The sequence below is a fragment of the Arachis ipaensis genome, chromosome B8 (assembly GCF_059453495.1).
Source record: "Arachis ipaensis isolate K30076 ecotype BB chromosome B8, ASM5945349v1, whole genome shotgun sequence".
NCBI classification, from domain to species: Eukaryota; Viridiplantae; Streptophyta; class Magnoliopsida; order Fabales; family Fabaceae; genus Arachis; species Arachis ipaensis.
The window spans coordinates 74,228,944-74,251,955 of NC_142443.1; the positions used below are offsets into that span (position 1 = coordinate 74,228,944).

The 23,012-nt window shown below is 37.3% G+C and overlaps 1 protein-coding gene and 1 non-coding gene across 3 annotated transcripts; both read right to left on the reverse strand.

Annotated features, from left to right (window-relative positions):
- Positions 1 to 1,167: 1,167 nt before the first annotated feature.
- Positions 1,168 to 5,170, reverse strand: LOC107612751 (elongation factor 2). Of its 2 annotated transcripts, XM_016314475.3 has the most exons (4): positions 5,013 to 5,170; positions 4,548 to 4,589; positions 4,355 to 4,442; positions 1,168 to 3,894 (listed from the first exon to the last, which is right to left on the reverse strand). In XM_016314475.3, the coding sequence occupies exons 2-4, from the start codon at positions 4,548 to 4,550 to the stop codon at positions 1,454 to 1,456; spliced, it is 2,532 nt and encodes an 843-aa protein (XP_016169961.1). In that variant the 5' UTR covers positions 4,551 to 4,589; positions 5,013 to 5,170; the 3' UTR covers positions 1,168 to 1,453. The 2 variants fall into 2 exon arrangements, with proteins under 2 accessions (XP_016169961.1, XP_016169960.1); XM_016314474.3 differs by lacking the exons at positions 4,548 to 4,589; positions 5,013 to 5,170 and having other exon boundaries at positions 4,355 to 4,454.
- Positions 5,171 to 18,941: 13,771 nt separating this feature from the next.
- LOC148548498 (small nucleolar RNA R71) lies at positions 18,942 to 19,049 on the reverse strand. Its single transcript, XR_015898890.1, has one exon. It is a non-coding gene; the product is annotated as a small nucleolar RNA R71 (small nucleolar RNA).
- Between the last annotated feature and the right edge of the window lie 3,963 nt (positions 19,050 to 23,012).

Below are 23,012 nucleotides of genomic sequence, written 5' to 3' on the forward strand. Positions count from 1 at the left end.
TTGTTTATTCATACATTCAGAAAACAAAAACAATGCTACCACATCAAATAATTGGACTACAGATTTACGCGCCCCATGTATTCCAATAGAGGTATGTTTTTTAGTTGAAAATTTGCTTGGTTATATGTATAACTGATAAAAATAAACACTATTTGTCTGATAAATTACCACATAAGTTAATAGTATGATTTTGCTGCTGGAAAACATTTATAAATACATATGCATAACTATTTTAGATACATTCACAAGTCACAATAGTAGCGGCTCTCATCTTTTCTTTTTTTATTTTTTTTCTTTTCTTTTATTTTTTTGACGTCATCGTTATTATGTATATGTTATATCTTCTACTTTGAAATTGCATCAAGATAAAAACACATTTACAATTACACTTTTCCATCATTACTTACAGATTTGTTATTTCATTAAGAAGTTAATGTTTCGACAAAATAAGTTAAAGGTTGAACTAATACCTGGGTCATTTTTGTATTTATAAAGTCTTTTAGAAATTTGTTGGTTATACTTTTGAAAGTCGGTATGTCAAACCTGCTATATTTTCTGTCAAAATGGTTATTTATTATTCTTTTCAACACCTATGATGCCTTTAAAATTGTGTCTAACTTATCAAAAAAGATAAATAAATAATATTTATTAAATTTTAAATATTTTATTTTTTGCTTTAAACATTTTATTTTACTTTTAAAAGCAAATTAAACAATTTAGACACCATAGTAAAAGACACCATAGAACTCACCTTGGAATTAATCAAATCAAGAGAAATAGCATCGCCCAAGTTGTGTAAACCTTCACGTCCCACTCACCAAAATGCAATCTTCTTTTTATTAAAAGAAAAAGTAGTTTCAAGTTTCAACCGCTCAAGTTGCTTAAAGAATTTGGTGTTTATAAATTTAAGCATGATAATTTATATATACCATGATTCTTAGTGGATAAGAATGCTTACACTTCCCCCTCTAAATATATTCTGCGCTTTATAGAGATCTGAAATTGACTTTTTTAATTTTATCTCTAAAACTCGATATTTGTTCCGTTAGGCTTTGTTATCCCTTATCAACTGTCTCAAATATTTGTTTCCCTGTTCAAATATCCAGAGCTCTATCAGCTATAATTCAGTTACAAGCAAAAAAATAACAAGATTATTGGAAGCCAATGTTTTAAGCAAAATTCTCAAGAAATAATATGACAAACATCGATGCAATCTTATATATCAGATATACATCAATGCAGAGCCAAATAATTCCAAGTACAACAATGCAGAGCCAAATAATTCCAAGTACAACAATGCAGAGCCAAATAATTCCAAGTACAACAACCCAACCCAAGGAGCAAAACCAGACTAACAAAATTCAAGATAATGGAACTTGTAAACTATTCAGATAACAATTTTACATTATCAAAAACTTACCTAACACCATAAAATAGAACAGCAGGAAACAATTTAAAGCTTGTCCTCGTACTCGGAGAGAGGCGTCATTTGCTCCTTCAAACCTTTCCTCTTACGGATATCCATAACAAGCTGTGCAGCCTGTGACCCAGACTCCAATGGATCTGAAGACATCATGTCCCAGTGATCAAATACACATTGCGGGAAAGCTTGACCGGAAGTTGCGGCTCTCAAGGTGCTGGAGAATCCAAAGGACTCAATGACAGGGAGGTAAGCCTTGATGTTGTAGAGTGGAGTCCCGGGCCTCTGCATTTCCTCAAACACGTGTCCACGCTTCTGGTTCAGAACACTGTAAATACCACCAAGAGCCTGCTCAGGAGCTTGGATTTCAACCAAATAGACAGGCTCAAGAAGCCTGGGCTTGGCAGTCAACTGGGAAGCATAGAAGACTCTCCTGGCAGTGGGGATAATCTGACCACCACCTCTGTGGATAGCATCAGCGTGGAGGACTACATCGCAGACTTCGAAGCAGATAGCTCTCATGTTTTCTTCAGCAAGAGCACCTTCCTTTGATGCCCATTGGAAACCAGCAACCACAGAGTCCTTGATTTCATTCAAGTACTGGACTCCCTTACACATATCAACAACCATGTTGGGTCCAGTGGTCTCAGGGCCAAAACACCAGATTTTCTTGGCAAGATCCTTGTCCCAACCGTACTCTTCAGACAAGATCTTGGAACGAACTTTGGGGTCATCCCTCGGTCCAATCTTGCCATCATCAATGGCCTCTGCAAGACCATCCTCCATTGGCCTAGCTTCCATGTAGAGACGGTTGTGCTTGTTGGGTGACTTGCTCATCACAGTGCGGCATGACCTCTCAAGAACAGTCTCACGGAAAGACACAACAGGGTCAGATTTGATAATCTCAGCTCCTCCCATGAAATCATCTTGCAAGTCCTTCAAGCAAATTTCCAAGTGAAGCTCCCCAGCACCAGCAACAATGTGCTCTCCAGATTCCTCAATAGTACAGAGAACCATAGGATCAGATTTGGCCAACCTCTTGAGACCCTCAACAAGCTTAGGAAGATCAGATGCAACCTTACACTGAACAGCAACACGCACAACAGGTGAGACAGAAAACTTCATGGCTCGAATGGGGTGGGCATCAACTTCCTTCTCATTTGTCAATGTGGCATTCTTGGTGATAAATTGATCCAAACCAACCATGGCAACTGTGTTACCACAAGGAACATCCTCCACTGTTTCTTGCCTCTTTCCCATCCAAATGACGGTCCTTTGCACACTTTTAACATACAGGTCTTTCTTCTCACCAGGAACATAATTTGGTCCCATAATTCTGACCTTCAGACCAGTTGACACTCTCCCAGAGAAAACACGACCAAAAGCAAAGAACCGACCCTTGTCAGAAGCAGGAATCATCTTAGAGACATAAAGCATAAGTGGACCCTCAGGATCACAGGCTCTAATAGCAGCAGCATATTGATCATCGAGGGGACCCTCATACAAATTCTCAACACGATACTTTTGGGCCTTAGCTGGAGATGGAAGATGAAATATCATCATTTCCAAGAGTGCAGTACTTGCTGGAAGCCATGTTTGCATGACACGTTTCATCAATGCTTTACCCATCAAGTCCTTTTCATCAGATTTCATGGTGACTGCTAACTTCTGCAACATAGGCCAGAGCTTATCCTTCTGATCATTCATACAAGTGTTGATGATCTGCTTGATGGGCTCATAACAGAACTGTACAAACCCACGCTTGCATGTGGCAGTACCGGTGTTCTTGCTGGTCCATTTCTTTGTCGCAGGATCAAAGAAGTTTTCACCCCAGAGCCTTTCCATCATCTTTGATTCATCAACACCGAATTTTGAGGCATACATTTTTGCGAAGTTCGTCAAGGTAAAAGCCCAACCGTGCAAACCAGCAGAGAAAGCAACCGTTCCTTTCTCTGGGTACACCTGGCAATCACCAAGCAACGGATCCTCATATGTAGCCATGATCACATTGGCATTCTCAATAACTCTTGAGAATGTTTGGTAAGCCTCCTCTCCGTCAACCTGGAGCTCCAGGAAGCATCTGTCCATCTTGTTTACAGTCAAAACAGGTCTGATCCTTTCTCCAAGAGCCTGTCGTAGCACAGTTTCAGTTTGCACACAGACACCTTCAATACAATCCACCACCACTAGTGCTCCGTCAGTAATACGGAGGGCAGCAGTAACCTCCGATGAGAAATCAACGTGCCCGGGTGAATCGATGAGATTGATGAGATACTCATTTCCTTGGCGTTCTCCCTTGTAATTCTTGAGGGCCTCATCACTCATTTCATAGTAGAGAGAGATACCAGTAGACTTTATTGTAATACCACGCTCAGCTTCATCTGCTCGGGTATCAGTCATACGGACATCCCCTGCCACTTCTTGGGCAATAATTCCAGCAGCAGCAACCAGAGAATCAGTGAGAGTTGATTTTCCTGCATTTAGTTTGGAAGGCCAGATAAAAGTGTTGTTAATTAATTTAGGTAAACCAGAACATCACAATGCAACACTGATAAACAGGAAAAACAGTAGCAACAGATGATAACAAAAGCAGTTCTTGACATTGTATGAGCATAAAACATACGCACGTAGTATTAATACTCTGAAATAAATAAACAAGGCATCCTGATTTATTTTAAAAAATAATATTTTTGGTAAAAAAAAAGCTAAAAGAATAAACTGTCTTAGAGATTTCCTCAAGTAGAATGTAACTTCGACCCAAAAAAAACCTCGACAAATTTCGTATGTCATGAAAACAAATTTTTAAATAAAATCAAAACCCAAGCTATCAATACATGTTACATACAAATACAAGGAGTACATCTTGGAAACCCTGAAAGTGCAGCACAGAGAAAGTAAGCATAACAAAACAAAAGCAATCAAAAGAATCCATACCGTGATCGACGTGAGCAATCACAGACATGTTACGAATGTTGTGTTTGTAGTCCATAATACGACGGAGCTCTTCAGCTGTGAACTTTACCTGCAAATACATAAAAGAAATCACCGTTACGAGTTACGATTTAAATAAACTCATCCAAATAATGAATAATTCGAACGTAAAAGACCACGGTTTTCACCAACTTACCATCTTGACTAGCCTTTATTTCCCAGAGAAATTCGTTCAAAGCTAAAATACCAAAAGCACCATATCATTAGCTAATCGAAAAGAATGCATAAACTTATCCAGAAAGAAACAAAAAAAAATTAAAAGAAAACATTTTACAAGTTATACGCTTAGAAAACAGATAAAGGAGCTATCCCAGTTTGAAACTACAGAGAGCTTTTAAGAAAGTCACATCGGAAAAGCACACATGTAAGAACTGAATCAACAGAGACAAATCAATTTAACCATAAGAAACGAATCAAAACAAGCGAAACAAATGAAAACATTCGGAAGAGAAATTAAAGCAAATAAAATAAAAAAGAATCAGTACATTGAGCTGAAAAGAAGCAAAGATCTGTAGCAAACTGAAGTGAAAAAACCATATACCGATCTGTTTGAGTGAAAAGAAAAAGGAAAAATGGAGTAATCGTGTACGGAAGAACGAACCTGAAAGAGCGAAAGCAAAATGGGAGAAGTACACAAGAGAGAGCGGCGGCCAAGGTTTAGGGTTGCGGTCATGCCTTCGCCTCTCTAAAATGAGTGTATTTAACGGGCAATGTCTAAGCGGCTAATCTTTTTTGGTATCCGAAGATGAGAGGATTGAGGCTCCGTTTGGTTAATGTATAGGATGAGACATAGACATAAAGACACAGATATTAAAGATATAGACATAAAATATTTGTGTCTATGTATTGTGTTTGGTAAAAATAATGAACAAGACACAAATATTTGAAAAAAACTGAATTATCCTTCATTTAACCACAATTTTATCAACATCACTACACACCTATTACTTCAAATGCTACATATGTCATTACAATTAAATTTTTATTTCTTTTCGTATTTTTTTCCTTCTAATATCATCTCAAATTATCATTCAAATATTAAATATACAGTTTTTTTTTAAAAAAATAGAAAACCAAAGCCTAAAATTTATCAAAGATTAATTAAAATTTAAATAAATAAAAAGTTAAATGTATAATTTTTTTTGAAAAAAATGGGAGAACAAATTTGGTTGTAAAATCTAAAAGAGAAAGTAAAAAAAGAAATATTTGAAGAGATAAGAGGATAAATTTTAAAAATTTAAAAATTGAATAAGGGTAAAAGAGTAAAAAATTAGTGTCTCACAAGTTGTGTCTCAGTGTCTCATCAAATTGGAGGTACACAAATTTAGTGTCTCCGTGTCCATCCGTGTCCTCCCGTGTCCATCAAAAATTTGTGTCTCACCAAACTAAACAGCAGATATGTGTCACCGTGTCCATGTCTCATTGAGACATGGATATACTCAGATATTGTAATTTTTAGTATTTTTAAAATTGTGAAAGGAATATAAACAGGAGAGTCTAATTTATACGTATTTTAGATGGGGTGTCAACCCGGCTAAACCTATTTAGATCCGGTTCATTAAATTCGTGAGTTAAATGGGTTAGATCGTTTTATTTTACTTGTGGGCCATAATTTTTCAGTTCGGATCGTTTATGGTCAATCCGATGAGTTAAACAAGTGATCTCGTTTATCCTTTTGTTTTATTTTTTAAAAAATATTTTGACAAAAAATATTATTTTTATGTCAAAAATCTTAAAAGATTTTTTTTTTTTAGTTGATGGGTCGAATTTTTGAGTCGGGTCGAGAGAAGCTAAAAGTGCTATTTTTTAAAAAAATGTAAAAAAAAATAAACGGGCCACCCATTTAACCCGCTTAACCCGTTATTTTTTTGGGTTAATTGGACTCAACCCGTTTAGCCCGAAATTTAAACGGGCTTAACTTTAGAGGTAAAACCCGCCCATTTAAATGGGTAAACGGGCTGCCCCGATGGGTTTAGCCCATTTTGACGGCCCTAATTTCAGAGTTTTAGTTTTTTTTTTTTTTGAATTAGAATTAGACAATCCAATTTTAGAAGTGACAAAGTTTAATTTTTATATTTTAAAATTAAATTATTTGATTTTTGTATTTCTTATAAATTAAAGAGTCCGATTTTTTTACTAAATGGTATCACTTTTGGGATGAATATTTTAATAATTTATAATCTAAAAAAAATTATTGGCAACTCAATATTTTAATTTCTCTGGGAGAAGAATTATTTTTTATCATTTTTAGTTATTAATTTAATTTTTTTTATTTTAGTTATTAATTGATTTTTTTAGTTTAATAATTTAATAACATATTTTCAATTTATAATTTTAAATAGAGTATTTATCTAAATTAGTCTCCAAAAAATTTTAAAGTGGACGTTTTGATCTTCTCCAAAAATTAATCTCTAATATTTTCTGATGTTAGACAAATTGATCCTTTTAGATTCAGCTCCAATAATCACTAATAGAACGATCTAATGTGTCACGTGAAAGTGATAACTAAATCGTTAAGTTCCACGTGGTTAATTAGAACAAATTGATCCCTTGCCTGATTGATGTAAAATGCTGCATTCAAGAGTAGGGAACAATATCATTTCGTGATAGGGGAGGGTTTGTAATACGGAGGCTCTCCTTGCCTTTCTTCCACCAAATTAAAATTACTTCCTACCTCCTCTCTTCTCCTAGGTTTTACGAAGAAAGCTACCATTATGTTAACCACTAGTCTTCTGACCATTTCCGCTGACATTGTTGACGTAAGGCTTTGTAGGAGACAAAGTTATTGTAGAAAAAGATTTTGTGAGTCTATTGATTGCTACTGCCACTAGTCGAGGTTAGTATATCCCTTCTCAACCACTTTTCTTTCTGCATGTTCTGGTTCTCTTCTTCTTTCCCTATGGTTGATTTTTTTCAGCTCTTTTTTATTCCAAACAAACCCCTTTGATTTTTATTCTTATTTATGTTTTTTTGTTCTTAGTAGGCTTAGAAGGTGGCACAACTGATTTCAATTATTAAAAATAATTGGGAGCTTTATAATTAGGGATTGGAAAGTTTATAACTTGGTTTTGAGGTGGGAATAGGATGTTGCTCAGAAGTGGAGGCCAATACCAATACGAATAGAAACGATGCGTCGGAATGGGCGTTGGTGTGGGTTTGGCGCCGAAAAGGGTCGTGGTGGCCCGACTGGATAATGGATCTTCGGAATTATCTCGGACTTGATTGGTTTCTCCCAGATCAGCTACTCCAATTAAGCTCTTAGGTCCTCAAGACGCAAGCGTGTGAGTTTCTTCTTCATCCTCCTAAGTTCTATATTCCTTTTTTCTTTTCTACTTGTTTTTTTTTCACTCAACCAGCTTCCTTTCTACTCTGTTGTATTCCTCTAGCCTTGTTTGATTTTTTTTTCGATTGAAAATTTGAAAATTTGCTAGTAGAGATGTGACTAAAGCCTGAACTAGAGGTAGGAATGATGTAAATTTCATTGGCAGTGAAGTATGCTCGCAGGGAAGAGTCAAGCAAATAAGAGATTTTGAGGACTTGGTCATTGGTGTTGTGTCAAAGAAGAAGTTGATTTCCAACATCATTTCATGACTATTAGTAATTTTTCATTGTTGTTTTTGTGCAATCCAAGCAGGGACCACTCTGTTTTCTTTTCCACGTGTAACGTAACATCTCTGTCATCAGTTTGATGTGTCACATTGCATTCCGTCGTTAAGGTTTAACAAAACAATCTAACAGAAGAACCAATTTGTTTGACGTTAGAAAACGTTAGGGACTAATTGAATAATTAATTTTTGTTGGGGACCAAAACATTCACTATGAAATTTTTTGGGGACCAATTTGGATAAATACTCTTTTAAATATTGATAGCTAACTACTGGCCAAAAGCAATGAATTCTACTAGTCCATGTGTATTTCTCAATGTTGAAAAAGAAAATGAAATAACATGGAATTTAAAAATAAAAATTGAGTAATTATCCAAACTAATCCTTGAAATTTTTTAAAATTAGATATTTTAGTCCTCTAGAATTTAAAATACGCAAAATAATTCTCAAAACTTATTTCCGTTAGATAATACAATCCCTCTGTTAGTCACTAACGGTAATTACTGACGTAAAACGTTAACTCGTATACGTGACCGTCAAGTATCCAGGTGTGTGAGCTAGACAAATCAATTTCTAGAATAAAGTACAAAATAGTCCCTGAAAAGTTTAAAAATTTTTAAAATAGCCTCTAAAAATTTTTAAAACTCTAAAACAATCCTTTGAATTATTTATATATAATTAATTCTAAATTAATAAATTTTAATTTCTAAAATTTTCGGTCTATTTATCTTAAATTTGATTATTTATATATAGAAAACTTTTCTATTATTTTCAAAACTACTTTTTAAAAAAAATTGAATAATTTAAAATAGGATAAATTATTATTTTGGTCCACAATGTTTGGGGAAAATTCTAATTAAGTCTTTAATATTTCGAACATCCTATTTCACTCCGAAAAAGTTCCAAATGGATTCAATGTTATCCGCATTTAAATTTGACATGAATAATTAGCATATTTAAAAGTCAATATAACGTTCAATTTCAGTATATAAGTAAAATCAACCTATCAATGATCAATAATGTAAAAGTTTTTCCGTTAATTCGAATCAAATTTAATGGTAGGACAATATTGAATCTGATTGAAACTTTTCAGGATTTGATCCAAACGTTGGGACAAAAATAGTATTTTACCCTTTAAAATAAATAAATAAATGCATATTTATTTTTTACCATACAATTAATAAAGTAGGGGCTGAAAATTGTTTTCGTCCCAAACCTTTTTTTGCTTACAAAATTGACCCTGAGGTTCAACTTAGTTTTAAAATCGTCCTTTTTACTAAATTTTAATTTTTGTTCCAAAAATATTCCTAACTAAAAAAAATAAACAGAAAAAAAGGGAAAAAAAAGAAAACGTTGAATAAGGGGGAAAAGGGGAAGGGAATCATGCTAGGGAGGGGGGAGGAGTTGGTTCAGAGAAGAAAAGGGGGAAGGGAAGGGGAAGGGGAAGGGCCACTACCGCTGCTCCTCGCCGCCATCGTTGCTCCTCTCCCCTTCGTGCTAACCCCAGAGCAACCGCGACCCTCTCCCCTCATTCTCTCCTTCACTGTCTCGGACCTCCTCGAACCAGAGATCACCGCCAGCGAGCCTCCCCTGCTTCACCACCACGGTTCTTCCTTCTTCTTCATTCACCTCTGTAAGAATCGGGTTTTTTACGAATAAAATCATTTAAATGTCCAAATTAGATTTCGAAAAGTTAGGATGAGAATTTGGGGATTTGAATATGATTTTTGGGCTTAGTAGGTCTTTCCGAGTCAGAAAATGTATTTTCTGCGAAAAATCGTGAAAAACTATGAACCGGCTATCGAACCGGTTAAACCGATTCAAGTCTGCTTGGTGCTGCGCGAAAAGCAGTGAAAGCAGTCGAAAACCTTAGAAAAATATTAGAAATGAAAAACCGGGCGTTAGTGTTAAAGGTTTGGCCCAAAGTTGGGCCGAACGGGCTAAAAACGCTAACGAGTTGGGCCGGACCCAAGTTGGGCCCAAGTCCAACATATATAAGGGTTCATTAATGAACTCTTCAACCATAAAACGCACACAACAGCTGCAAGGAGGAGAAGAGAAGAGAGAAAAGCACTATTCACTTCTCCATTCAATCCGCGATATTTTGAGCTACGGTGCTCCGATTCGCGTGCCGTCAGCGGCTACGCGAAGCTCTCGCCGAGCCTGTCCTTTCTATCTAAGAATTATGGTAAGTTCCTCGAGTTTTCCTGCCCATTTTTCGTGCCTTTGAGAATTTCGAGTTTTAGGGTTTGGTTTTGAGTGAAATCTTGTGTCTTGGGTGTTTTAGGTACACTCTAGCACTTGATTGTTAGTGGTTTTGGCTTCCAAAACTGTTGGATAAGGTAAGAGCTCTTGAAACCTTTGTGAGATTATGTTTATGTTGAGCCCTAGATTGATTAGTGATGTTTGGTGTGTATATAGCTTGTTTGTTGTGAGTTTGGAGCTTGTTGGTAATTGTTGGAAGCTTGGATTGTGTTGGAAAGCTTGTTGGTGATCTTTGAGGTGCTCGTGGTGGCTTAAGGGCATTTTTGGAATCGGCCAAGGTATGGTTTCGGTTTCCTCTATGTATTATATAATATTCATGGACACTTAGGCTAGTGACCCATAGGATAGGAATGAATTATAATGGTTGTGTGTGATTTTGATGTGTGAAGATAACTTGTATGAAGATGATGATGGCATGGAGTTTTGAGATGAGAAATATGTGAATTTGATAATGATTATTGGTATTTAAGAATCATGATGTTTGATGTTGGATATGCGATTTATTGTTGTTGATATGGTTGGTAATTGATTATGGTTAGAGATGTTATTGGTATAATGAAGGTGAGGGTTGAGATTGTTGATAATTGATGTGAATTTTGATGAGTTGATGGTTTTTAGAATATGTGGATAAATCATGATGTTGAAATTGGTAAAGATGGTGTGAGAGATTGAAATTGATATGAAATGGGATAGATTCTTGAGGTTTGGTAATGATTGGATTAGGATTGAGGAAAGTGTTGGTGGAGGATTGATCTTTGGTATCACATAATTGAGGTTTGGTGGTGGAGAAGGGTATAATATGCTATAAAGGGTAGGTTATGATAGGAATTGGAGTTTGAATTGGTTTTGGTTGGTTTTGGTTGGAAATGTTGAAGGTTTGAGACTTTTGGTAAAAGTAGGCTTTTGATGAACTTTGTCTGATCATAACTTTTACCTCGATTTTCAAAATCTGTTGGAATTGGTTTAGATTTAAAGTTCATTGAAAACTCTTCGAATCGATATAGAGTTTGTAAAATTTGGAATTTTGTAGAGGGAGTTATGATCACTCAAAGTTGGTGTTAAAAATCTGAAATTCTGCAAAGTTGCAGAATTTCAGGATTTCAGATATGTGCGCACGCACAGCCTTGTGCGCACGCACAAACCTGCACAAATCTCATTCTGTGCGGACGCACAGACCTGTGCTTACGCACAGGCAGGAAAAGGTTTACTGCTTACAGCGTTAGCACAACTTGTGTGCGTGCACATTAATGAAGAATTACGACCTGTGCGGACGCACAGCCCTGTGCGCACACACAAGTCGGGAAGGGTCGTCTGTTGGGGGCGCTCGCACAGCTTGTGCGAGTGAACAGGCTTGTAAATTTTAGTACCTGTGCGTACGCACACTTTCAAAATCTTCCTGGGTGTGCGCACGCACACCTCTGTGCGGACGCACACGACCTGTTTCAAAATTTTAAACTTTGTTTTTAACTGTTTCACATTCCCAACAAGGTTGTAAGCTTCTTTAACACCATTTTACGGCTTTTGGGCTTAATTTTTTAGTATGGGAATATGAGAGATAGGCAAAGGGTTTTAGTTAATGATTATTATGAAAGATTAGAGAACGGAGGCTTAGGTTTCTGGTGTACTGGGGATGGGTTTGGTGTAGTGCGAAAGAAGAATGGTAAATGAATTGAGAAATTAACAAACTAGCGAGTTCAGAATAGAAAGTCATGAATAGATGATGGTTGTGATGAGTTGAAGACTTGGAAATGAATGATTATGGTAGATGGAATGAGAATGAGTGGAAGTGCGCTAAGAAGAGTGGCCTCTGAGTTCAATTTCGTGATTATTATATGTATTGCTATCCGTCGTAGGGGGCTGTGGCAGTATCCCGCCTATGTTCGGATGTGAGGCTTGAAGCTGAGCTTCTCATTCATACTGATTGCTCCAGAGGAAGGTGGTAGGGCACGCTCCCTCGGAATATTTCCCTCTGAAAGGAGAAGGTGGTAGGGCACTCTCCCTCGGAATTTTCCTCCTGAGCATGGATTTCTCTCTGATTGCAAGGTGGTAGGGCAATAACCCATGGAATCATGCGACAACCAGAGGAAGGTGGTAGGGCAAGCTCCCTCAGAATATTTCCCTCAGAAAGGAGAAGGTGGTAGGGCACTCTCCCTCGGAATTTTTCCTCCGTATGCGCAATAGAGAGACTAATCCGGGAGTTGTCGACTGGATTTATCGTCGGGTTTGGCACAATAACCGACATGTGATATCACAGCCATTAGGGCAGACATTCATCATATGCATCACCTATATGTTTGCTTGCTTTGATTGCTTGAGTTTGCCTACTTGCATAATTGATGAGCGGATAATTTATACGCTTTTTGGCATTATTTTTAGGTAGTTTTTAGTATAATTTAGTTAGTTTTTACTATGTTTTTATTAGTTTTTATACAAAAATCATATTTCTGGAATTTACTATGAGTTTGTGTGTTTTTTTGTGATTTTAGGTATTTTCTGGCTAAAATTGAGGGACTGAGCAAAAATCTGATTCAGAAGCTAAAAAAGAACTGCAGATGTTGTTGGATTCTGACCTCCCTGCACTCGAAATGGATTTTCTGGAGCTACAAAAATCCAATTGGCGCGCTCTCAATTGCATTGGAAAGTAGACATCCAGGGCTTTCCAGAAATATATAATAGTCCATACTTTGTTCGAGTTTTGATGACACAAACTGGCATTCAAACGCCAACTTCCTGCCCTATTCTGAAGTTAAACGCCAGAAACAGGTTACAAACCAGAGTTAAACGCCAGAAACAGGCTGCAACGTGGCGTTTAACTCCAAGAGAAGTCTCTACACGTATAAAGCTAAATGCTCAGCCCAAGCACACACCAAGTGGGCCCGGAAGTGGATTTCTGCATCTTTTACTTATCTTTGTAAACCCTAGTAACTAGTTTAGTATAAATAGGACTTTTTACTATTGTATTAGATGTCTTGGTCATTCTGGTTCCCCCTCTGGGGCCGAAGCCAATGAACATCATTATCACTTATGTATTTTCAACGGTGGAGTTTCTACACCTTATAGATTAAGGTGTGGAGCTCTGCTGTTCCTCATGAATTAATGCAAAGTACTATTGTTTTTCTATTCAATTCAAGCTTATTCTTATTCCAAGATATTCACTCACACTTCAACCTGATGAATGTGATGATCCGTGACACTCATCATCATTCTCACCTATGAACACGTGCCTGACAACCACTTTCGTTCTATCTGCAATAGCTTGAGTGTGTATCTCTTAGCCTCCTAGTTCACGATCAGAGTCTTCGTGGTATAGGCTAGAATTATTGGCGGCCATTCCTGAGATCCGGAAAGTCTAAACCTTGTCTGTGGTATTTCGAGTAGGATCTGGGAAGAGATGACTGTGACGAGCTTCAAACTCGCGAGTGTTGGGCGTAGTGACAGACGCAAAAGGATCAATGGATCCTATTCCAACATGATCGAGAACCGACAGATGATTAGCCGTGCGGTGACAGCGCATTTGGACCATTTTCACTGAGAGGACGGACGGTAGCCATTGACAACGGTGATCCCCCAACATACGGCTTGCCATGGAAAGGAGTATGAATGATTGAATGGAGGCAATAGGAAAGCAGAGATTCAGAAGGAACAAAGCATCTCCATACGCTTATTTGAAATTCTCACCAATGAATTACATAAGTATCTCTATCTTATTTTATGTTTTATTTATCTTTTAATTCTTAAAACCTCATAACCATTTGAATCTTCCTGACTGAGATTGACAAGATGATCATAGCTTGCTTCAAGCCGACAATCTCCGTGGGATCGACCCTTACTCACGTAAGGTTTATTACTTGGACGACCCAGTGCACTTGCTGGTTAGATGTGCAGAGTTGTGAAAAAGAGTTGAGGTTACGATCGTGCGCACCAAGTTCTTGGCGCCGTTTCAGAGATCACAATTTCGTGCACCAAGTTTTTTGCACCGTTGCTGGGGATTGTTCGAGTTTGGACAACTAACGGTTCATCTTGTTGCTCAGATTAGGTAATTTTATTTTAATTTTAAGCTTTTTATTTTCAAAAAATTAAAAAAAAATTATTTTGTTCTTCAGAATTTTTAAGAATGAATTCTAGAGTTTCAAATGATGCTTTTATCATCACAGGAGCTAGTTGATTCCCATCAATTTGGCTGTTGTATGTAATGCCCTGCTGAAGCTTGGCTAGCCATGTCTAATCTTTTTAGACTGAAGCTTTAGACTAACATTGCATGATTCCTGGAATTCTTATTAAAAATTTTGAAATCCTTATTTTTCTTTTTCCAAATAATTTTCGAAAAATCCAAAAAAAAATTATAAAATCATAAAACCAAAAATAATTTTGTGTTTCTTGTTTGAGTCTAGTGTCGATTTGTAAGTTTGGTGTCAATTGCATCTTTTTAATTTTCATTAAAATTTTTGAAAACTCATGCATGGTGTTCTTCATGATCTTCAAGTTGTTCTTGATGATCTTCTTTGTTTGATCTTTGCATTTTTATGTTTTGTGTCTGATGAGCGGATAATTTATACGCTTTTTGGCATTGTTTTTAGTATGTTTTTAGTAGAATCTAGTTACTTTTAGGGATGTTTTCATTAGTTTTTATGTTAAATTCACATTTCTGGACTTTACTATGAGTTTTTGTGTATTTCTGTGATTTCAGGTATTTTCTGGCTGAATTTGAGGGACTAGAGCAAAAATCAGATTCAGAGGTTGAAGAAGGGCTGCTGATGCTGTTGGATTCTGACCTCCCTGCACTCAAAGTGGATTTTCTGGAGCTACAGAACTCAAACTGGCGCGCTTCTAATTGCGTTGGAAAGTAGACATCCAGAGCTTTCCAGCAATATATAATAGTCCATACTTTGACCGAGTTTTGATGACGTAAAAGGGCGTTGAACGCCAGTTCTATGCTGCTGTCTGGAGTTAAACGCCAGAAACACGTCACAAGCCAGAGTTGAACGCCAGAAATACGTTACAAACTGGCGTTCAACTCCAAGATTGACCTCTACACGTGTAACATTCAAGCTCAGCCCAAGCACACACCAAGTGGGCCCCGGAAGTAGATTTTTGCATCAATTGCTTACTTCTGTAAACCCTAGTAACTAGTTTATTATAAATAGGACTTTTTACTATTGTATTAGACATCTTTGATCAGTTTTATGCTATCTTAGACTTTCATGGGGGCTGGCCATTCGGCCATGCTTGAACCATTATCACTTATGTATTTTCATACGGTAGAGTTTCTGCACTCCATAGATTAAGGTGTGGAGCTCTGCTGTTCCTCAAAGATTAATGCAAAGTACTACTGTTTTTCTATTCAATTCAACTTATTCCGCTTCTAAGATATTCATTCGCACTTCAACCTGAATGTGATGAACGTGACAATCATCATCATTCCCCCACGAATGCGTGCCTGACAACCACTTCCGTTCCACCTTAGATTGAATGAGTATCTCTTGGATCTCTTAATCAGAATCTTCGTGGTATAAGCTAGATTGATGGCGGCATTCATGAGAGTCCGGAAAGTCTAAACCTTGTCTGTGGTATTCTGAGTAGGACTCTGGGATTGAATGACTGTGACGAACTTCAAACTCGCGAGTGCTGGGCGTAGTGACAGACGCAAAAGGAGGGTGAATCCTATTCCAGTATGATCGAGAACCTCAGATGATTAGCCGTGCTGTGACAGAGCATTTGGACCATTTTCACAAGAGGATGGGATGCAGCCATTGACAAGGGTGATGCCTCCAGACGATTAGCCATACAGTGACAGCGCATCGGACCATTTTCCAGAGAGGATAAAAAGTAGCCATTGACAACGGTGATGTCCTTACATAAAGCCAGCCATGGAAAGGAGTAAGACTGATTGGATGAAGACAGCAGGAAAGCAGAGGTTCAGAGGAACGAAAGCATCTCTATACACTTATCTGAAATTCTCACCAATGATATACATAAGTGTTTCTATCCTTATTTTCTATTTATTTATTATTTATGTTCGAAAACTCCATAACTATTTTATATTCGCCTGACTGAGATTTACAAGGTGACCATAGCTTGCTTCATACCAACAATCTCCGTGGGATCGACCCTTACTCACGTAAGGTTTATTACTTGGACGACCCAGTGCACTTGCTGGTTAGTTGTATCGAAGTTGTGAATGAAAAACGATTTATTAAGACGTGCGTACAGAGTTTCTAGCACCGTTGCCTGAGATCACAATTTCGTGCACCAAGTTTTTGGCGCCGTTGCCGGGGATTGTTCGAGTTTGAACAACTGACGGTTCATCTTGTTGCTTAGATTAGGTAATTTTCTTTTTGTTTTATTTTCAAAAATTTTTCAAAAACCTTTCAAAAATTTCTCATCTGTTTTCGAAGAAAAAAATAAATCTTTTCAAAAATATATTTTTCTTCAAAATTTTTAAGAATGAATTCTAGAGTTTCATGAAGCATGTTGAAGCCTGGCTGGTTGTAAAGCCATGTCTAATTCTTTTGGATAGGGGCTTCCAACCATCAGCATAGAGGCAAGTTAATTGGAATGTCAGCCGTGGCATGTCTGAGTTACATACTAAAGCTTGGCTGGCTATTAAGCCATGCCTCGGATTGGAGCTTTAGACTAAGAATACAAGATTCCTGGAATTCATATTAAAAAAATTTTGAAATCCTTATTTTCTTTTTCCTATATGTTTTTTCGAAAAAAAAATATACAAAAATCCAAAAAAAGAAAAAAAATCATAAAAATAAAAAATATTTCATGTTTTTTGTTTGAGTCTTGAGTCAAGTTGAAAGTTTGGTGTCAATTGCATATTCATCTTGCATTTTTCGAAAAATTCATGCATTCATAGTGTTCTTCATGATCTTCAAGTTGTTCTTAGTAAGTCTTCTTGTTTGATCTTGATGTTTTCATGTTTTGTGTCTTTTCTTGTTTTTCATATGCATTCTTGCATTCATAGTGTCTATACATGAAAAATTTTTAAGTTTGGTGTCTTGCATGTTTTCTTTGCATTAAAAATTTTTCAAAAATAAGTTCTTGATGTTCATCTTGACATTCAAAGTGTTCTTGGTGTTCATCTTGACATTCATAGCATTCTTGCATGCATTCATTGTTTTGATCCAAAATTTTCATGCGTTGAGTCTTTTTCATGTTTTTCCCTCTCATCATTAAAAATTCAAAAATAAAAAAATATCTTCCCCTTTTTCTATCTTAAAATTTCGAAAATTAGATTTGACTTTTTCAAAAAATTTTAAAATCTAGTTGTTTTTATGAGTCAAATCAAATTTTCAATTTAAAAATCTTATCTTTTTCAAAATCTTTTTCAAAAATCATATCTTTTTCACTTTTCTTATTTATTTTCGAAAATTTTTAAAATATTTTTCAAAAATCTTTTTCTTAATTTCACATCATAATTTTCGAAAATATCATCATCAATTAATATTTTGATTAAAAAATTTCAAGTTTGTTACTTACTTGTTAAGAAAGATTCAAAATTTAAGTTCTAGAATCATATTTTGTGATTTCTTGTGAATCAAGTCATTAATTGTGATTTAAAAAAAAATCAAATCTTTCTCAAAACTAATTTCAATCATATCTTTTCAAAAATATCTTCTTATCTTATCTTTTTCAAAACTTGATTTTAAAATATCTTTTCTAACTTCTTATCTTCTTATCTTTTCAAAAATTGATTTTCAAAATTTGTTTCAACTAACTAACTAACTTTTTGTTTGTTTCTTATCTTTTTCAAAACTACCTAACTAACTCTCTCTCTCTAATTTTCGAAATTATCTTCCCTCTTTTTCAAAATTTCTTTTTAATTAACTAATTAATTTAATTGTTGATTTTAATTTTCGAAAATTACTAACCTTTTTCAAAAACTAATTTTGAAAATCACTAACTCTGTTTCAAAAATTATTTTCGAAAATCCTCTTTCTCTCTCATCTCCTTCTATTTATTTATTCATCTACTAACACTTCATCTCACCAAAAATCCGAACCCTCTCTCTCTGAGTTCAGATTTCCTCTTCTTCTTTTCTTCTACTCACATAAGGGAACCTCTATGCTTGAGCAAAAAGGAACTCTATTATTATTATTTTTCTGTCCCCTCTTCTTCATATGAGCAGGAGCAAGGACAAGAATATTCTTGTTGAAGCAGATCCAGAACTTGAAAAGACTCTGAAAAGGAAACTAAGAGAGGCTAAATTACAACAATCCAGCAAGCACCTTTCAGAAATTTTCGAACAGGAAGAGGAGATGGCAGCCGAAAATAATAATAATGCAAGGAGGATGCTTGGTGACTTTACTGCACCTAATTCCAATTTACATGGAAGAAGCATCTCCATCCCTACCATTGGAGCAAATAATTTTGAGCTGAAACCTCAATTAGTTTCTCTGATGCAGCAGAACTGCAAGTTTCATGGACTTCCATCTGAAGATCCTTTTCAGTTCTTAACTGAATTCTTGCAGATATGTGATACCGTTAAGACTAATGGAGTAGATCCTGAAGTCTACAGGCTCATGCTTTTCCCTTTTCCTGTAAGAGACAGAGCTAGAGTGTGGTTGGACTCTCAACCCAAAGATAGCCTGAACTCTTGGGATAAGCTGGTCACGACTTTCTTAGCCAAGTTCTTTCCTCCTCAAAAGCTGAGTAAGCTTAGAGTGGATGTTCAGACCTTCAGACAGAAAGAAGGTGAATCCCTCTATGAAGCTTGGGAGAGATACAAAGGACTGACCAAAAAGTGTCCTTCTGACATGCTTTCAGAATGGACCATCCTGGACATATTCTATGATGGTCTATCTGAATTAGCTAAAATGTCATTGGATACCTCTGCAGGTGGATCCATTCACCTAAAGAAAACGCCTGCAGAAGCTCAAGAACTCATTGACATGGTTGCTAATAACCAGTTCATGTACACTTCTGAGAGGAATCCTGTGAGTAATGGGACGCCTATGAAGAAGGGAGTTCTTGAAATTGATACTCTGAATGCCATACTGGCTCAGAATAAAATATTGACTCAGCAAGTCAATATGATTTCTCAAAGCCTGAATGGAATGCAAGTGCATCCAACAGTACTCAAGAGGCATCTTCTGAAGAAGAAGCTTATGATCCTGAAAACCCTACAATAGCAGAGGTGAATTACATGGGTGAACCTTATGGAAACACCTATAACCCCTCATGGAGAAATCACTCAAATCTCTCATGGATCAACAAAAGCCTCAACAAGGCTTTAATAATGGTGGAAGAAATAGGTTTAACAATAGTAAACCTTTTCCATCATCCACTCAGCAACAGACAGAGAACTCTGAACAAAATATCTCTAATTTAACAAACTTAGTCTCTGATCTATCTAAGGCCACTGTAAGTTTCATGAATGAAACAAGGTCCTCCATTAGAAATTTGGAGGCACAAGTGGGCCAGCTGAGTAAAAGGATCACTGAAATCCCTCCTAGTACTCTCCCAAGCAATACAGAAGAAAATCCAAAAGGAGAGTGCAAGGCCATTGACATAGTCAACACGGCCGAACCTGGAGAGGAATGGGAGGACGTAAATCCCAGTGAGGAAGACCTCCTGGGACGTCCAGTGATCAATAAGGAGTTTCCCTTTGAGGAACTAAAGGAATCTGAGACTCATCTAGAGACCATAGAGATTCCATTGAACCTCCTTATGCCCTTCATGAGCTCTGACGAGTTTTCATCTTCTGAAGAGAATGAGGATGTTACTGAAGAGCAAGTTACCAAGTACCTTGGTGCAATCATGAAGCTGAATGCCAAATTATTTGGTATTGAGACTTGGGAAGATGAACCTCCCTTGTTCACTAATGAACTAAGTGATCTGGATCAACTGACATTGCCTCAGAAGAAACAGGATCCTGGAAAGTTCGTAATACCTTGTACCATAGGCAACATGATCTTTGAAAAGGCTCTGTGTGACCTTGGTTCAGGGATAAACCTTATGCCCCTCTCTGTAATAGAGAAACTGGGAATCTTTGAGGTGCAAGCTACTAAAATCTCATTAGAGATGGCAGATAATTCAAGAAAACAGGCTTATGGACAAGTAGAGGACGTGTTAGTAAAGGTTGAAGGCCTTTACACCCCTGCTGATTTCAAAATCCTTGATACTGGGAAGGATGAGGATGAATCCATCATTCTTGGAAGACCTTTCCTAGCCACAGCAAGAGCTGTGATTGATGTTGACAGAGGTGAATTAGTCCTTCAATTGAATGAGGACTCCCTTGTGTTTACAACTCAAGGTTACCCTTCTGTAAACATGGAAAAGAGGCACAGTAAGCTTCTCTCAAAACAGAGTCAACCAGAGCCCCCACAGTCAAACTCTAAGTTTGGTGTTGGGAGGCCACAACCAAACTCTAAGTTTGGTGTTGAACTCCCATATCCAAACTCTAAGTTTGGTGTTGGGAAGTCTCAAAAATGCTCTGAACATCTGTGAGGCTCCATGAGAGCCCACTGTCAAGCTATTGACATTAAAGAAGCGCTTGTTGGGAGGCAACCCAATTTTTATTTATCTAATTTTATTTTTCTTGTTCTTTCATGTTTTATTAGGTTCATGATCATGTGGAGTCACAAAATAAATATAAAAATTGAAAACGGAATCAAAAATAGCAGAAGAAAAATCACACCCTGGAGGAAGACCTTACTGGCGTTTAAACGCCAGTAAGAAGCATCTGGCTGGCGTTCAACGCCAGAACAGAGCATGGTTCTGGCGCTGAACGCCCAAAATGGGCAGCATCTGGGCGTTTGAACGCCAGAATTGCACCCTGGAGAAGAGCTGGTACTGAACGCCCAGAACAAGCATGGTTCTGGCGTTCAACGCCAGAAATGGGCAACAAATGGGCGTTCAACGCCCAGAACAAGCACCAATCTAGCGCTGAACACCCAGAGTTGTATGCAAGGGCATTTTGCATGCCTAATTTGGTGCAAGGTTGTAAATCCTTGAACACCTCAGGACTTGTGGACCCCACAGGATCACCTCAGGATCTGTGGACCCCACAGAATTCCCACCTACCTCCACTCACTTCTTCTCACCCCTCTTTCACACAATCCCATAAACACTCTTCCCCAAAACTCTTCACCAATCACCTCAATCTCTCTTCCCTATAACCACTTCACCACTCACATCCATCCACTCTTCCCCATAAACCCCACCTACCTTCAAAATTCAAAATCAATTTTCCACCCAAAACCACCCTATATGGCCGAAATTACCCCCATCCCTTCCCTATATATAGCCCTCCATTCTTCCTCATTTTCACACAACACAACCCTCTCTTCTTCTTCTTCATCTATTCTTTCTTCTCTTGCTCGAGGGCGAGCAATATTCTAAGTTTGGTGTGGTAAAAACATAAGCTTTTTGTTTTTCCATTACCATTGATGGCACCCAAGACCGGAGAATCCTCTAGAAAAGGGAAAGGGAAGACAAAAGCTTCCACCTCCGAGTCATGGGAGATGGAAAGATTCATCTCCAAAGCTCATCAAGACCACTTCTATGATGTTGTGGTCAAGAAGAAGGTGATCCCCGAGGTCCCTTTCAAGCTCAAGAAGAATGAGTATCCGGAGATCCGACATGAAATCCAAAGAAGAGGTTGGGAAGTTCTAACAAACCCCATCCAACAAGTCGGCATCCTAATGGTTCAAGAGTTCTATGCCAATGCATGGATCACTAGGAACCATGATCAAAGTAAGAACCCAAACCCAAAGAATTATATTACAATGGTTCGGGGAAAATACTTAGATTTTAGTCCGGAAAATGTGAGGTTGGCGTTTAACTTGCCTATGATGCAAGGAGATGCACGCCCCTACACTAGAAGGGTCAACTTTAATCAAAGGTTGGACCAAGTCCTCATGGACATATGTGTGGAAGGAGCTCAATGAAAGATTGACTCCAAAGGCAAGCCAGTTCAATTAAGAAGACTGGACCTCAAGCCTGTGGCTAGAGGATGGTTGGAGTTCATCCAACGCTCCATCATCCCCACTAGCAACCGATCTGAAGTTACTGTGGATCGGGCCATCATGATTCATAGCATCATGATTGGAGAGGAAGTAGAAGTTCATGAAGTCATCTCCCTTGAATTCTACAAAATAGCCGAAAAGCCCTCTCCTGGGGCAAGGCTAGCTTTTCCTTATCTTATTTGCCATCTATGTTACTCAGCTGGAGCTTTCATAGAAGGAGACATTCCCATTGAGGAAGAGAAGCCCATCACTAAGAAAAGGGAGGAGCAACAAAGACAAGGAAGAGACATAGAAGAGCTCAAGAACATCATTGGTTCCTCAAGAAGGAAACGCCACCATCACTAAGGTGGACTCATTCCTTGTTCTTACATTCTCTGTTTTTTTCTCTATGTTAAGTGCTTATCCATGTTTATGTCTTCATTACATGATCATTAGTATTTAGTAACTTTGTCCTAAAGTTATAAATGTCCTATGAATCCATCACCTCTCTTAAATGAAAACTGTTTTAATTCAAAAGAACAAGAAGTACATGAGTTTCGAATTTATCCTTGAACTTAGTTTAATTATATTGATGTGGTGACAATGCTTCTTGTTTTCTGAATGAATGCTTGAACAGTGCATATGTCTTTTGAAGTTGTTGTTTAAGAATGTTAAATATGTTGGCTCTTGAAAGAATGATGATAAGGAGACATGTTATTTGATAATCTGAAAAATCATAAAAATGATTCTTGAAGCAAGAAAAAGCAGCAAAGAACA

Coding starts and splice junctions, on each gene's coding strand:
- LOC107612751 (XM_016314474.3), bottom strand. CDS start 4,454: ATGTATTTGCAGGTAAAGTTCACAGCTGAAGAGCTCCGTCGTATTATG. Junction 3,895..4,354: donor GATTGCTCACGTCGATCACG/GTATGGATTCTT, acceptor AACTAAATGCAG/GAAAATCAACTCTCACTGAT.